The sequence below is a fragment of the Dipodomys spectabilis genome, unplaced genomic scaffold, assembly GCF_019054845.1.
Source record: "Dipodomys spectabilis isolate Male_0828 unplaced genomic scaffold, ASM1905484v1 ptg000002l, whole genome shotgun sequence".
Taxonomy (NCBI): Eukaryota; Metazoa; Chordata; class Mammalia; order Rodentia; family Heteromyidae; genus Dipodomys; species Dipodomys spectabilis.
Window position 1 is genome coordinate 3,176,760 of NW_024870679.1, and position 12,926 is coordinate 3,189,685.

The window sequence follows — 12,926 nt, forward strand, 5'->3', positions numbered from 1 at the left end:
GAGCTGACACCTTCTTTCCTTCCCAATTTGGAGCTTGAGACCTCTCCCTGTCCTGCTGGAGACAGAGCAGCAGGGTGGTTGCCTGCTCTAGTCCTCTCTCAGCCAACCCTGACAGTGCCACTAGCCAGAGAAAACAAAAGACTTCCCTGCCCTTCATGCCAGCCTCCCTCAGCTAAAGGAATAAAACAGCCCACTTACTTTTATCGCTCACAGATTTCCTGGGAAATGGGCTATTAGTTCCCCTAATGTAAAGATAATAGGCTTGTCCCCCTTAGCAAATGGCACTGTCCCAGCACAAATACACACTCACAATATTGAGAGCAATGCCTGGTTGATGGTGAAGGGGCCCAGGAGCAGGAGTGGGACCTGCACAGGAACCCTGGAGCTGCCTGGGCTCCCTCAACATCACCCCTGGCTTCTAAGTCCTTGGGCAGTGTTGTGCAGATAGTAGGGGCTTTTTAGCTCAAGCTTGGTGCTCTGCCACCACTTGAGTCACAGCTCCAATCCTAGTTACTCAGGAGGCTGAGATCGGAGGATCACAATCAGCCCAGGCAGGAAAGTACATGAAACTTTTTATTTCCAATTAACCACCAAAAAGCCAGAAGTGGAGGTGTGGTTCAAGTGGTTGAGTAAAAAAAGCTAAGGGACATTGTCCAAGCCCAGAGTTCAAGTCCCAGTAAATACACACACGTAACACACACGTAACACACACACACACACACACACACACACACACACACACACACACACACCCCATAAGGGCTTGGTGCTACCTACTGATTGGCCAGGAACAATGGGGTATGATTCTGTTCATGTTGGCTACTTGAGTACACTGTGCACAGTGCACAGACTTCTTTTTCTGCCTAAAGCTCCATTTTCTGAAGCCCTTTTCAAGGTATATCTGTGCCTCTGAATGTCTCAGTTCTAGCTCATAGTAGGCCTCTCCCCAACTCCCTCCTCTGCTGCCCTTGTCCCTGAAACTGTGCGAGTTAACGCAAGACAGCAGGGACAGCCTGACCTAGAGGGCAGGGCACTTCCCTACATTCTCTTCTGTCAGCCATTAGAGGCTGAGTGTAGGTGCCAAGGTCTAAGGATAAGGAAAAATGGACTCACACTTTGTTCTGAAGAAAGGCTTGGTCTAGAACCACAGAGATTCTGGGACATACTTGGGGAGAGTTACACTACTCACGATGGAGACAGCCTTTGACTGAGGGCTGCTTTAGGCCATCAGAACTCTTCTAGGAGGTAGAGATGAAGGTGGGTTCATTTTGAATTTCAGCAGGAGGACACGTGCTTAACTGAGGGACAGAGGGACCCAAATACCCTCCAGCTACTTTGAAGGGCGGATGCATCTTAAAAGAAAGTTATGGAAAAGTCACCAGAAAACATGGAAGCATAAGGTCAGAATTTTAGTGAGCAGATGCATAGGACTAGCCTGTTTACTGATCAGCCTCATGTACTTCCACTTCCTCCTTCTGCTCCTCCTCCTCCATCTCCTTCTCCACCTCCTCCTCCTCCTCCTCCACCTCCATCTCCTCCATCTCCTCCTTCTCCTGTTTGCTGGGCCTCTGAAGCCCCTTCCTGGGGCTCCTCAGCTGGCTCCATGGGCTGCTGCTCTGCCAAGAGATAGCATGCGAGCTGTTCCAGGGCCTCCAGGCTCAGCTGCTGCAGACGCTCCTCATGCTCCTGCCTCAGCAGTTGCAACACTGCCTTGGCATCCTGGGGCCTGAAATGTTTGGCTAGGACCTGATCCAGCTGGTGCCACAAGGGCTGGGGCTTCTTCAAGGGCCTCATGATGACGTTGATGGAGGCATTGGGCCCGATGCTGTAGTCTGAAAGACACTTATCATCAGCCAGGAGCTGGCCACGGAACAGCAGATGCTGCTGCTCCTCAGGCACCTGCAGCTCCTCAGACACTAACTTCTTTAGCATGGCCACACTCTCTTTCCCTGATACCTTCAGGCTGCATCTCCGGCCTAAGAGGAGCTTCACAGTGAGGAACATTAGGCTAGAAAGGAATCAGGAGGGATCCATGTTCTAGGAGCGGCCTTGAAGGGTAAGGGGCTCAGAAGGAGAAGGTGACCCTATTACACTGGCCTTAGGAAGCCAACGGCCCAACCTAGGTAGGCAGCTTCTGGCTAGTGGCTAGTGTCCAGTGATGTCACAATGTGGTCAGAGGGCTCATCTCCAGAGCAGAATTTTAGGGACAGCAGAAGTCTATGGGCACAGAGCATCCATTGTCCATGAGAAGAATGAGGAGGAGAGAGGAGAAAAACAAAAGGGGCCAGAAGAGAAAATGTAGGCCTAGAAGAAAGAAGAGTGGGGATAAAGAGTTGAAAAGAACAAGTTGGTAAAACAAATGACACAGGGGCATTAGGTATCTCCTCTGTACCAGGAACTGCACCCAAACTGTACCCAAATAGATCTCTTCTGTCTCCATGATGCTTTCTGACCAATGGTGGCTAACTTGGATCCAGGGACTTTCTGTCATCCTTGTTGGGTTTCCCGGAAGTAGGCCCTGGCATGGGATTTGGCTACAAGTGTGTAAAGGGGAAGTGATCCTAGAGGCACCAGTGGGAGAGTAAGGAAAGGAGGTGAGGGAGCAAGTGAGAAAGACCTACCCTCATGAGCAAGCTGTCAACAAAACCAGGGCTGTGCCTCCTTGAGAAGCTCTGACCCTTGGCTTGTATGAATGTGTGTCACTTCTGTGGCCCTCCTGGTCTCCAGGTGTGCAGAATTGCCCAGGGACCAGGGAAAAGCCTTGGGCAGGTATGGACAAGTTTACTGCAGTCAAGGTAATCATGCCTTTAGGAACACACATGCTTGGGGAGACCAACAGTGTCATTTCTCACCCATTGCTTTAGAGTGAGTGTGTGTGTGTGTGAGAGAGAGAGAGAGAGAGAGACAGAGAGACAGAGAGACAGAGACAGAGACAGAGACAGAGAGAGACAGAGACAGAGACAGAGAGAAAGACAGAGAGACAGAAAGAGAGAATACTGGAACTTGAAGCCTGTGAAGCCAGTGGCTCACATCTGTAATCCTAGCTACTCAGGAGGCTGAGATCTGAAAATTGTGGTTCGAAGCCAGCCTGGACTAGAATATCCATGAGAAACCATTACCTCCATAGAGTTGTGTCTTCCACTGTGGCCTGTCTTGCCTCCTGAAACCCACATTGGCTCATGTGCCAGGTACTGGACAGATGCCAGTTCCGAGGTGAATAAGGGACAGGACCCTGACTGGGCCTCTGCTGGATCAACACTTCCAACATCACTTTGGCAATTTCTAGTGCAGCCCACAAGGCTGTCTCACGGAAGGCAGAGAGCAAGCTTGCAGAGGAGTGGACTGACATCCCACAGCAGACGGGCTGATTTCATCAAGAATGCCCTCAACCCCCTCCCCCCCCCCCAGGATCCTGTGCTTATTTACTGCATTCACCTTCCCCTATGCCACCCTTCCCTCCTACCTGACCACCTGGTCTTTTCCCACCAATCTAGAGACAGAGCTCACAAGTCCCCTCCCTACTTACTAATGTGCTGCCTCTTTCCACTTCCCTCTCCTGCCCTTACCCAGCCACCATCCAAACTAATGAGCCCTCTTGTTATGTCTCTTCTTTCCTGCAAATACCTCGAAAGCCCACCCCTCCTCTGCTTCCCTAGGAAGCAGGGCCACAGAAGTGACACACATTCACACAAGCCAAGGGTCAGAGCTTCCCAGGCTCTCACCCCTCTCCACCTGTGGCCCTGAACTCAACACTCTTCTCTTCCATCCAGCCCACTTCCTTGGGTCACATTCACTTATGCCATAGCCAATTGTGTCATTCAGATGAATAGTACCAGCTTTTTTATAAGTCCTGGGGCTTGAACTAAGGGCCTTGGTGCTGTCCCTAAGTTTTTTGATCAGGGCTAACACTGTATTATTTGAGTCACAGCTCCATTTCCATTTGGTGGTGGTGGTGGTAGTGTGTGTGTGTGTGTGTGTGTGTGTGTGTGTGTGTGTGTGTGTGTGTGTGTGTGTGTGTGTGTGTGTGTGTGTGTTTAACTGGAGTCTCAGATTTTCCTACTCTGGCTAGATTTGAGCCACAGTCCTCAGATCTCAGCCAACTGAATAGCCAAGAATACAGACATGAGTCACCAGCACCCAGTATACCATCACTTTTGGAATTATAAATAGCCTCTTTGGCCTGGTACCTTAGACCATGGTGGCCTAGCTCTGCTCACCTCCCTACCCTCATTGTCTCTCTATTTTATCCTCTATTCCAGGCACAACAACCTGCTACTACCTCTGCTTATCTGTCCTGTTTGAACTCTACCAAATCATCCTTCAAAATTCCACTTTAAAATCACCTCCATACATGATGACAGATGTAGGATTTTGTGCATATATACACAAACTAAAGAATAGTATACTTAGGAAAGCAGTTTAATGGTGTAATTCCTCTGAACAAGTAAACTATTTAATAAAATGAATACCAGGAAGCAGAAACATGTTTGGGATAGAGGGGTGCACACAAATGGAGGGCGGAAAGATGAGCAAATGTGTTCATTATATTCAATGTACATTATATAAAAGTTGAACTGTGTGACTTTAGGGTAAGAATGGAAGGGGAAAAGATGGAAAGAGTGACATTGACCAAGATGCCAGCCTGATTTATGAAAATGAAACCTCTTTGTACACCCACTTAAATTTCAATAGATAGAGATAGATTAGATAGACAGACAGACAGACAGACAGACAGACAGACAGACAGATAGATAGATAGATAGATAGATAGATAGATAGATAGATAGATAGATAGATAGATAGATAATCTTGGTGCCAGGCTGGGCACTAGTGGCTCATATCTATATTCCTAGCTACTCAGGAGGCTGAGATCTGAGGATTATGGTTCCAGGTCAGCCCAGGCATGAAAGTCCTTGAGACTCTTGTCTCTAATTAACCACCAGAAAACCAGAAGTGGCACTGTGGCTCAAAGTGGTAGAGTGCTATTCTTGAGCAAAAAAGCTCAGGGACAGAACTAAGGCCCTGAGTTCAAGCCCAACGACTGACAGAAAATAAAAACAAAAACCAACTCCTAATGCCAATGGCTCATGACTGTAATCCTAGCTACTCAGGAGTCTGAAATTTAAGGCTGGAGGTTTGACTTATCTCCAGTTAACCACAAAAAGAAGTTAGATCTGTGGCTCAAGTGGTAGAGTGCTAGCCTTGAGCAAAAAAGCTCAGGGACAGCATCCAGGTCCTAAGTTCAAGCCCCAGGACCAGCACACACATACCTAAAAAACATTACTTCCAACATGAAGCCTTCTCTCTTCCTTAGCAGAGGTAACCCAACCCATCTTCGTGTGCAGCCATCACTCCCTGGAACACACTTGTATCAATGCTCCTATACACTCCTATCCCTCTTAGAGGCAGGGACTGGGTCTCATCCATCTATATATCCATCCCCTGCCTCTAGATAGAGCCTGGTACACAAACAGCCTTGAACAAACAACTTCATTGGCAAAGGTCCAATTTAGATGTGCAGAGCGCTGTAGGAGCATGTTACATCCAGTACAGCAGGTTGTGGAAACACATAAACCCGTATACAACCTCTCTCTCACCCTACCTTCTCCCCTGGAGAGATGAAAATCCAAAAATACATAAAAAATGAAATCAGAAGATGATTCTGATCTTTACCAAAGGATTTGTTATAGTATTTCTTTAAATATCCACCCCCCTCGGTGCATTTAAAATAAGATTTAATTTGAATATATACATATAATATTGTACTAGACCAGGAAAATTCCATGATGAAGATGCAGAGCATCTATACAGAGGGAGAAATGGAGCAGGGAAGTTTCTGTGGAGCTATCTGTGTGCTCCCAACCCTTGAAGAACACCCTGTGGTAAACAAGCCATTGGATGGACAGGATTGGATCATCCTGTGTGAGTTGCTGTATCTGACTTCACTTAGAAAGATTTCCTAGAAGGAGGAGTTTGAGTAGTCTTCTGTAGGACACAGAGGAAGATAGGACTGGGGGGGGGGGGGTGGGGATGGCCTATAATCTCCTCCCAGGCTATGGGTCTTCTAATGAAAGAAGAACATGGAGGAAGATGAAGCCAGATGTCTGCCTCTAGTCTATGCCCCACAAACATGTGGCAAGCAAAGCCCCTCTTGCCCAACTGCCATCGTCTACTCAGCTAGGCCTCCCTCTGTCCAAAAAACATCTACCTACCTGGGCCTCTCTTCCCACACCAGTAAGCCCCACTTCAAAGACCATTTGCCCAGGACATTGGAAGCCTATGTTTTGCACGTGGGCTCTTAGAAGCACATGAGAGATGTACCCAGGTGGCTCACACCTGTAATCCTAGCTACTCAGGAAGCTGAGATCTGAAAATGGAAGTTCGAAGCCAGCCCAGTCAGGGAAGCCAAAAGCTTATGAGATTCTTATTTCTAATTAACCACTAAAAAGATGGAAGCAGAGGTGTGGCTCATGTGATAGAGGGCCAGCCTTGAGCAAAAAAGCTAAGGGACACTGTCCAAACTCCAAGCCCCTGAGTTCAAGCTCCAGCCCCAGGGCAAGAATTCTTTTTTAAAGGCAGAATCACATGAGAGCCACAGACCAGGCTTCCTCTCTCCATAACCAATGGCCACATGCAAGCCATTGGCCTGTGATAGGCTTTGAGGGCCATACTTACTCATACACTTTCCAAACCAAGCTATCTGGTCTAGGGAGTTCCAGTGTCCAGGAAGTGTGTGGATGGATGTATATGAATTAGTGATGTCCAGAGAATCTGGGAGAAATAGCCATTATTTAACCCATGCCTCTGAGTCCTGGAGTCCCAACTATCCTCCCAAGGGGGACACTTTGCTGGACCATCAAATCGTATTTGGAGCTTGGAAGTTTCCTAAGTTTTCCAATGTAATTGCTAGTCTTAATTATACAATTAACATGAGAAAATAGCATTGTGTAATCAGAGCATGCAATCTGACAATGTGCCATAATTAGTAGGGAAGATTGTCTGGAATGAGTAGGTTTGTGACTTGGGGGGAAGGAAGGAATATGTGCAGAAAGCATGGGTAGTTAGTTATGTACTTGTATCCCTCTCAAAAAAATAATTGTAGTTAGGTGCAAATGGCTAACCCCTATAATTCTAGCTACTCAGGAGGCTGAGATCTGAGGATCAAAATTTGAAGCCAGTCCAGGCAGGAAAGTCCATGAGATTCTTATCTCCAATGAACCACCAAAAAGCCAGAAGTAGAACTGTGGCTCAAGAGGTATAGAGCTAGCCTTGAGAGAAGAAGCCCCAGTATCAGCACACACACATACACACACACACACACACACACACACACATATGTATATGTATATGTATCTATATATAATTACAAATGCAGTAGTTTAACAGGGAACCTGGCACAGTGTCTGATGGGTGGATGAGTGGGTAGAATAGCACTTTGGGACAGGTCATGTGAGCCCCTAGCACACTTTGCAATTCTCCTGATAGTGCCTTCTTGAACATCAGTACACTGAGGGTGTACACTCCTCAGAATTAAAGCCAGAAGTCCAGCTACTGGCCTGGGACCTGCCTTGGCCTAGCTGTGTCCCTGGATCTCATTTTGCTCCTCTGTCTAATGGGATCACTGCCCTTGGCTCTCCTTCACAGAGTTACTGCCCAGACCAGGTCAAGCTCTCTGGCATCTAGCACGGTGCCTAACCCATAGAGATATTATATTGTTTAATTTACAAATGCAAATGGGAGTTGCTACTCTCACACACTTAACTGTCAGGGAAGGTCTGTTTAATTGTACAGAGAAACATGCACAAAATGTGACTGCCCAGTGTTCCTGCCTGCACAGGTAGCCAGCAGAGCTAGCTGCAGACACTCCTGGCCAGAGGGGAAGACAAGGGCAAGAAACATTCCCTGACAGCCCAGCCAAGGGGGCTCCAGGCTGGGGAGTTTATGGATACTCCCTAGGGCTGTGTGAAAGGCTCATTAGGAAGTTGAGTTATGGTCTCTACCCACCTCATTCCCCAGAAAATTCTCAAGTTATTGAACTTGAATGATGTCAGGCTGGCTTTGTAGGCAAAGCCTGCCAGAAGGGCAAAAGCAAGACAGACAAGGAAACAGCAGGAAGGTCAAGAAGGACAGCATGTAAGAAAGCCAGTGACCCGCAGTGGGAGCAGGGGGGTGCGGGGGAGGGGGTGATGGGGGGGGAGGGGGACAAGGAAGGGAGATGGAGGAAAGAACAGAACAGAGGAGCAGCATGAGGGAAGAGGGAAGAAAAGAAAAGAAGCAGGGGCAAGATAGTTCATGCAAAGTATATAAACACTCCTTCAGGCTACCCCTATGAAAATATGTCTCTCTTCCCCTCTTTTTTTGGAGTCTGGTAAAAGTTCATGGGAAAAGGTGGGCAGAGAGAGCAGAATTAATCTGAGAAGCTATTCATCACAGAGACTGAGAGCCTATAGTTGCAGCCTGACGCTCTCTGCTGCCTCCACTCTACAGAACCCAATGCCCAACAGCAGATCTTGGTCCACCCTGTGTCACCTCATGTTGCTGTCACCAGGAACTCTGCCTTTGAGGAGGCCCAGGACTGGACAGGTAGCTCTTTGCAGAATCAGAACAGACCTTGAACCACTGGAGCCCAGAGACCCTGTGTTGCCAGCCCAAACCTGTTCACTCACTCACATGCATGGTCTCGCTCTCTCTCTCCCCTTCCCTTCATCTCTCTCTCCCTGTCTCCCTCCCTCCTACTCTCCCTTTCCTCCTCTCTTTCTCTCCCTTCCTTCCTTCCTTTTCTTTATCTCTCTCTTTCTTTCCTTCCTTCTTTCTGTTTGTATGTGCCATTACTGGGACTTGAACTCAGGGCCTCCTGTTCTCAATGGCTTTTTCACTCAAGGATGACACAATACCACTTGAACCACATCTCTACTTCTGGATTTTTGCTGGTTAATTGGAGCTAAGAGTCTTTCAGATCTATCTGTCCACACTGGCATCAAACCTCCATTCAGATTTCAGCCTCCTGAGTAGCTAAGATTATTAGCGTGAACCACCAAAAACCAGCAGACATGCTTTTTCTAATGATGCCCAGTATCTGTCCAGGTCTCTGTCCTCACTTTGTTGTCCCCAGAGCCCTAGAAAAATCAAACTCTTGACTGCAGCCACTCCTAAACTCTGGCACTGGAACTGAGCAATACTCCCACCTTCTGGAAAAATGAGGAGGCAGCATGCTATGACCACTAGATGTCACTAGTGACCTCCCTGGCCAGCTCCTGGTGCAGTTGCTAACTAAGCAGGCCTGTGGCTTGAGCACACAGGACACTTGCTCCAGACCTCAAGAGGAGATGAGCCCTCTTGTCCACAGACTGCTTTCCATCCCCTGCCCAGCCATTGCCAGCTATGCTTGGAGCACAGACATCAGATCAGGGATGCTAGGCCAAGTACAGAGGCAGGAAGAGGACAGTAAGACATCCCTGCCATGGCACACGTAAATCTGTCACTTCCACATTAAGCCTGAAGTCGACCATGGAGAAAAAAAGAAACATTTAACCCTGATGTAAGCCAGTAGGAGAGGGAAGGTAGGTCAGCAAGCTCTGAAGAGAAGGTACTTGGGAGGATCTGAAGAATTCATAACAGCTGCCCCCGTGCAGGAGGTAAGAAGTACCCCATGTGGAAATTGTGGGACTCCTATACCAGAGTGCCGGAGGGAGAGAAGGAAGGAGGAAGGGAAGAGGAAGACAAAAGCTGGCAGGGGCAGGCCACTTTCATGGAAGTATTTTTTAATATAGCCAAAACTTATGAGTTTCAATCTTTTCAGTGCACAAACATAGGAGTTCCAAGAGAGCAATCTCAATAATTATACACACACACACACACACACACACACACACACACACACACACACACACACGCTGCTGACCTCAGCAAAGGTTCTTCTTTCCTTACTGTCTCAGAGTCCCTTGGGGACATCTATAGAATGCCAGCCCTTCCCATTACTGAACTGCTTAGAGTGAGGCCCCTCCCCCTCTGTCCCCTCACTAGAAGGTCCTGGAGCTGATGCTGCCCCTGGTATGACTGGTGACCCAACTGAGGATGTTTCAACTGTGACAAGCACAGGGCTATCTCCTCCACCCTTCTGCTTGCTGGGCTGACAAAGGTGGTTTGATGTAGTCTGTAGCCCCAGTACTATGCCATACATTTAAATATACTGAATACTCTTCAAGTGTTAGTGTAGCACAATTACAAAGCCTCAAGGAACCAAGATTCAGCAGGACAGAGAAAATGAAATGAGAAGAAGATTCAGATGTCCTATATCTGGAACTAGTCATTCATCCATAAGCCTACATCTTACACTCCACAAATATTGCTTGCACACCAAATGTGTGCCAGGCATTTGTACTAAGGCTCTAGGGAGTCAGCTCTGCTCTGCAGATTTTCCATGAACAAGATTGTGAGCTCTCAGGCTGGAAGTGGATCTGGCAGGTGGAACCCCAGAGGAACAGAGAAACAGGGAGAGGAGCAGGTTTCCTCTTCACTTGTAGCAAAAAGGAACAGGTGTGAGAAGCTGAGGAAAGAGCCAGGTCTGGGAAGGACAGTCAGCTCCTTGGTGTCCTTCTGAGCAGGCTAGAGGGGCCGACTATGAAATCCCTTCTTCCAGACAAGGAAGAGTAGGAAAGCCCTCAAGGGGCTGTGGTGGTGCTGCACAGATGGTACAGTGGCCTGGGAAGGGGTCTTTGAGGCCATGTAGAATGCTGCCTTTCCTCACTTAGGGGCAGGAGACAGCAAGCAGGGAGTTGAAGGGCCCCTGCAGGTAAGGTCAGGGCCTGGTGGCCTGGACCAGGCCAAGCATCTGGGGCAAATCACGTTCCACTAGGACAGGTGCCTTCTAACTCACCATATGTGAGGAGTATAGTTCTTCTTTGAGTTCTTTTAAAAGGGTTTCCTGGAAAAATCTATCATCTTGTCTTAGATGCAACAATAAAAAGAAAGAATTTTATGTAACTTTTTTATTAGCATACATTAGTTTTACATGGGAAGTTTTGCAGTGACATTTCCATCAATCTCACCCCTTCTTATCCTTTCCCCCCATCCTACTGCTCTTCTTAAAACTATTTCAACCCGTTTATGCTATTTTCATGCACACCATGTCCACCATGTTCATCTTTATTCACCTGCTTGGTTAGCTCTCCAAGAAAGAAAGACATTCACATCTTAACCAGGTTGAGTGAAAGACCTCCTGGCTCAGGCAGAATGGCGGCCACTACAGAGACCCAGCTGAGGGCCTGGCATTAGCAACGGCCCCACCCCCACCCTGAAACTGGCTTTGATGAATGTACCCCTCCCTGCCAAGTGACTATTCTTCGAAGCTTGTGTCAACCTGAGTGGCAAGGCCCAACCAGCAAGCAGCAGAGATCAAAGATGATACAATAAAATAAAAACAAGGGTAAAGCTGAATCAGTGGTTCATACCTATAATTCTAGCTACTGATATCTGAGGATCACAGTTTGAAGCCAGACAGGGCAGGAAAGTCCAGGAGACTCCTATCTCCAGTTAACCACCAAATAGCCAGAAGTGGAGCTGTGGCTCAAGTGGTAAAGTGCTAGCCTTGAACAAAAAAGGTTAAGAGACAGCACCTAGGCCCTGAATTCAAGCCCCAAGACCAGCACCCCCCTCAAAAAAAAAAAAGAAAGAAAAGAGGTATGCAGTGGACTTGCTGAATGCTCCAAGACTGATTGCTATTCTCTGCTTCCATACCCAAGCAGTGAGAAAGTTTCTGTCCCAAGTCCTCAAACAGTTTCAGAGTGGCTGGTATCTTGATGAATGGAAATCCCTGTTGAATGTGTGCAGGTGACCACTGAGTTCTGTGTCACTCCATGGCCCAATACTCCCTGTAGTTGATGCTGCCCATGGCTGAGAATTAAATGGCAACCTGAGATCCCCAGTCTGTGGAGAACTCAGAAGACACAAAACCACCCAAACTTCATGAAAGGATTAGCTGAGGATTGTCATACCTATGTGGGCATTTGTATTTAAGGATGGACTGGCTTCTAAATTAAGTAGCTATACTGAGACTTCAAGTTGCAGCAATAGTTGAAAAATCACATTCTTTTAAGGTAACCCTTTGCCAAAAGTAGATGTACAATAAATACTTGATTTGAGAAAGTGGGGTGGGGAATAAGGGTAGGTGGACACTGGTGTCTCATGCCTATAATCCTAGCTACTCAGGAGGCTGAGATCTAAAGATCATGGTTCAAAACCAGCCCTGGCAGAAAAGTCTCTGAGACTCTCTTAACTTCAATTTACCAGAAAAAAAAAAGACAGACGTGAAGGAGTGGCTCAAATGATAGAGTGCCAGCCTTGAGCAACAAAGCTAAGGGACAGTGCCCAGGACCTGTACTTACACACATGCCAGTACCCAGTACACACACCCACACACACACACACACACACACACACACACACACACACACACACACACACACACACACACAAAGTGATCTATAGCCTAGACTGAGACCCCTGGGTTGCAAATTCACAGATTGTTGAGGGAAAGAGATACAGAGAGAACAAGAGGCTAGCACCTGGAGGAATGTCTTGCTAATGGGCAGCCCCCGGGAGAGGGGCTTCTCACACCCATGGACCCTAGCGAGAATGACCTCCAGGAGAGGAACTGGTCCCACACCCAAGGAAGTGAGGCAAGATGTCCATGGGGAGCCATGTGTGGGGAGTGGTCCCCAAGGCCCCAGAGCCAAGTTTCTGGGCCCCAGATGAAGTGAATCACGGGTTCCCCCTGGAGGGGAATAGTCAGTCACCCTGTAAAAGTTTATTTTTATACATGTCTGATCTATTTCACATCCGCTCAGATATTTTGACACATATACAGGAAATGTAACTCTCCCCCATATGGCAGTGTTTGGTTGGCCGAACCTGGGGAAACTCAATAG

At 47.6% G+C, this 12,926-nt stretch overlaps 1 protein-coding gene across 1 annotated transcript; it reads right to left on the minus strand.

Moving 5' to 3' along the window:
- Nucleotides 1-1,452: 1,452 nt before the first annotated feature.
- Nucleotides 1,453-2,004, minus strand: Ubl4b (ubiquitin like 4B). Its single transcript, XM_042675250.1, has one exon. It carries the CDS (start codon nucleotides 2,002-2,004, stop codon nucleotides 1,453-1,455), a length of 552 nt encoding a protein of 183 aa, XP_042531184.1.
- Between the last annotated feature and the right edge of the window lie 10,922 nt (nucleotides 2,005-12,926).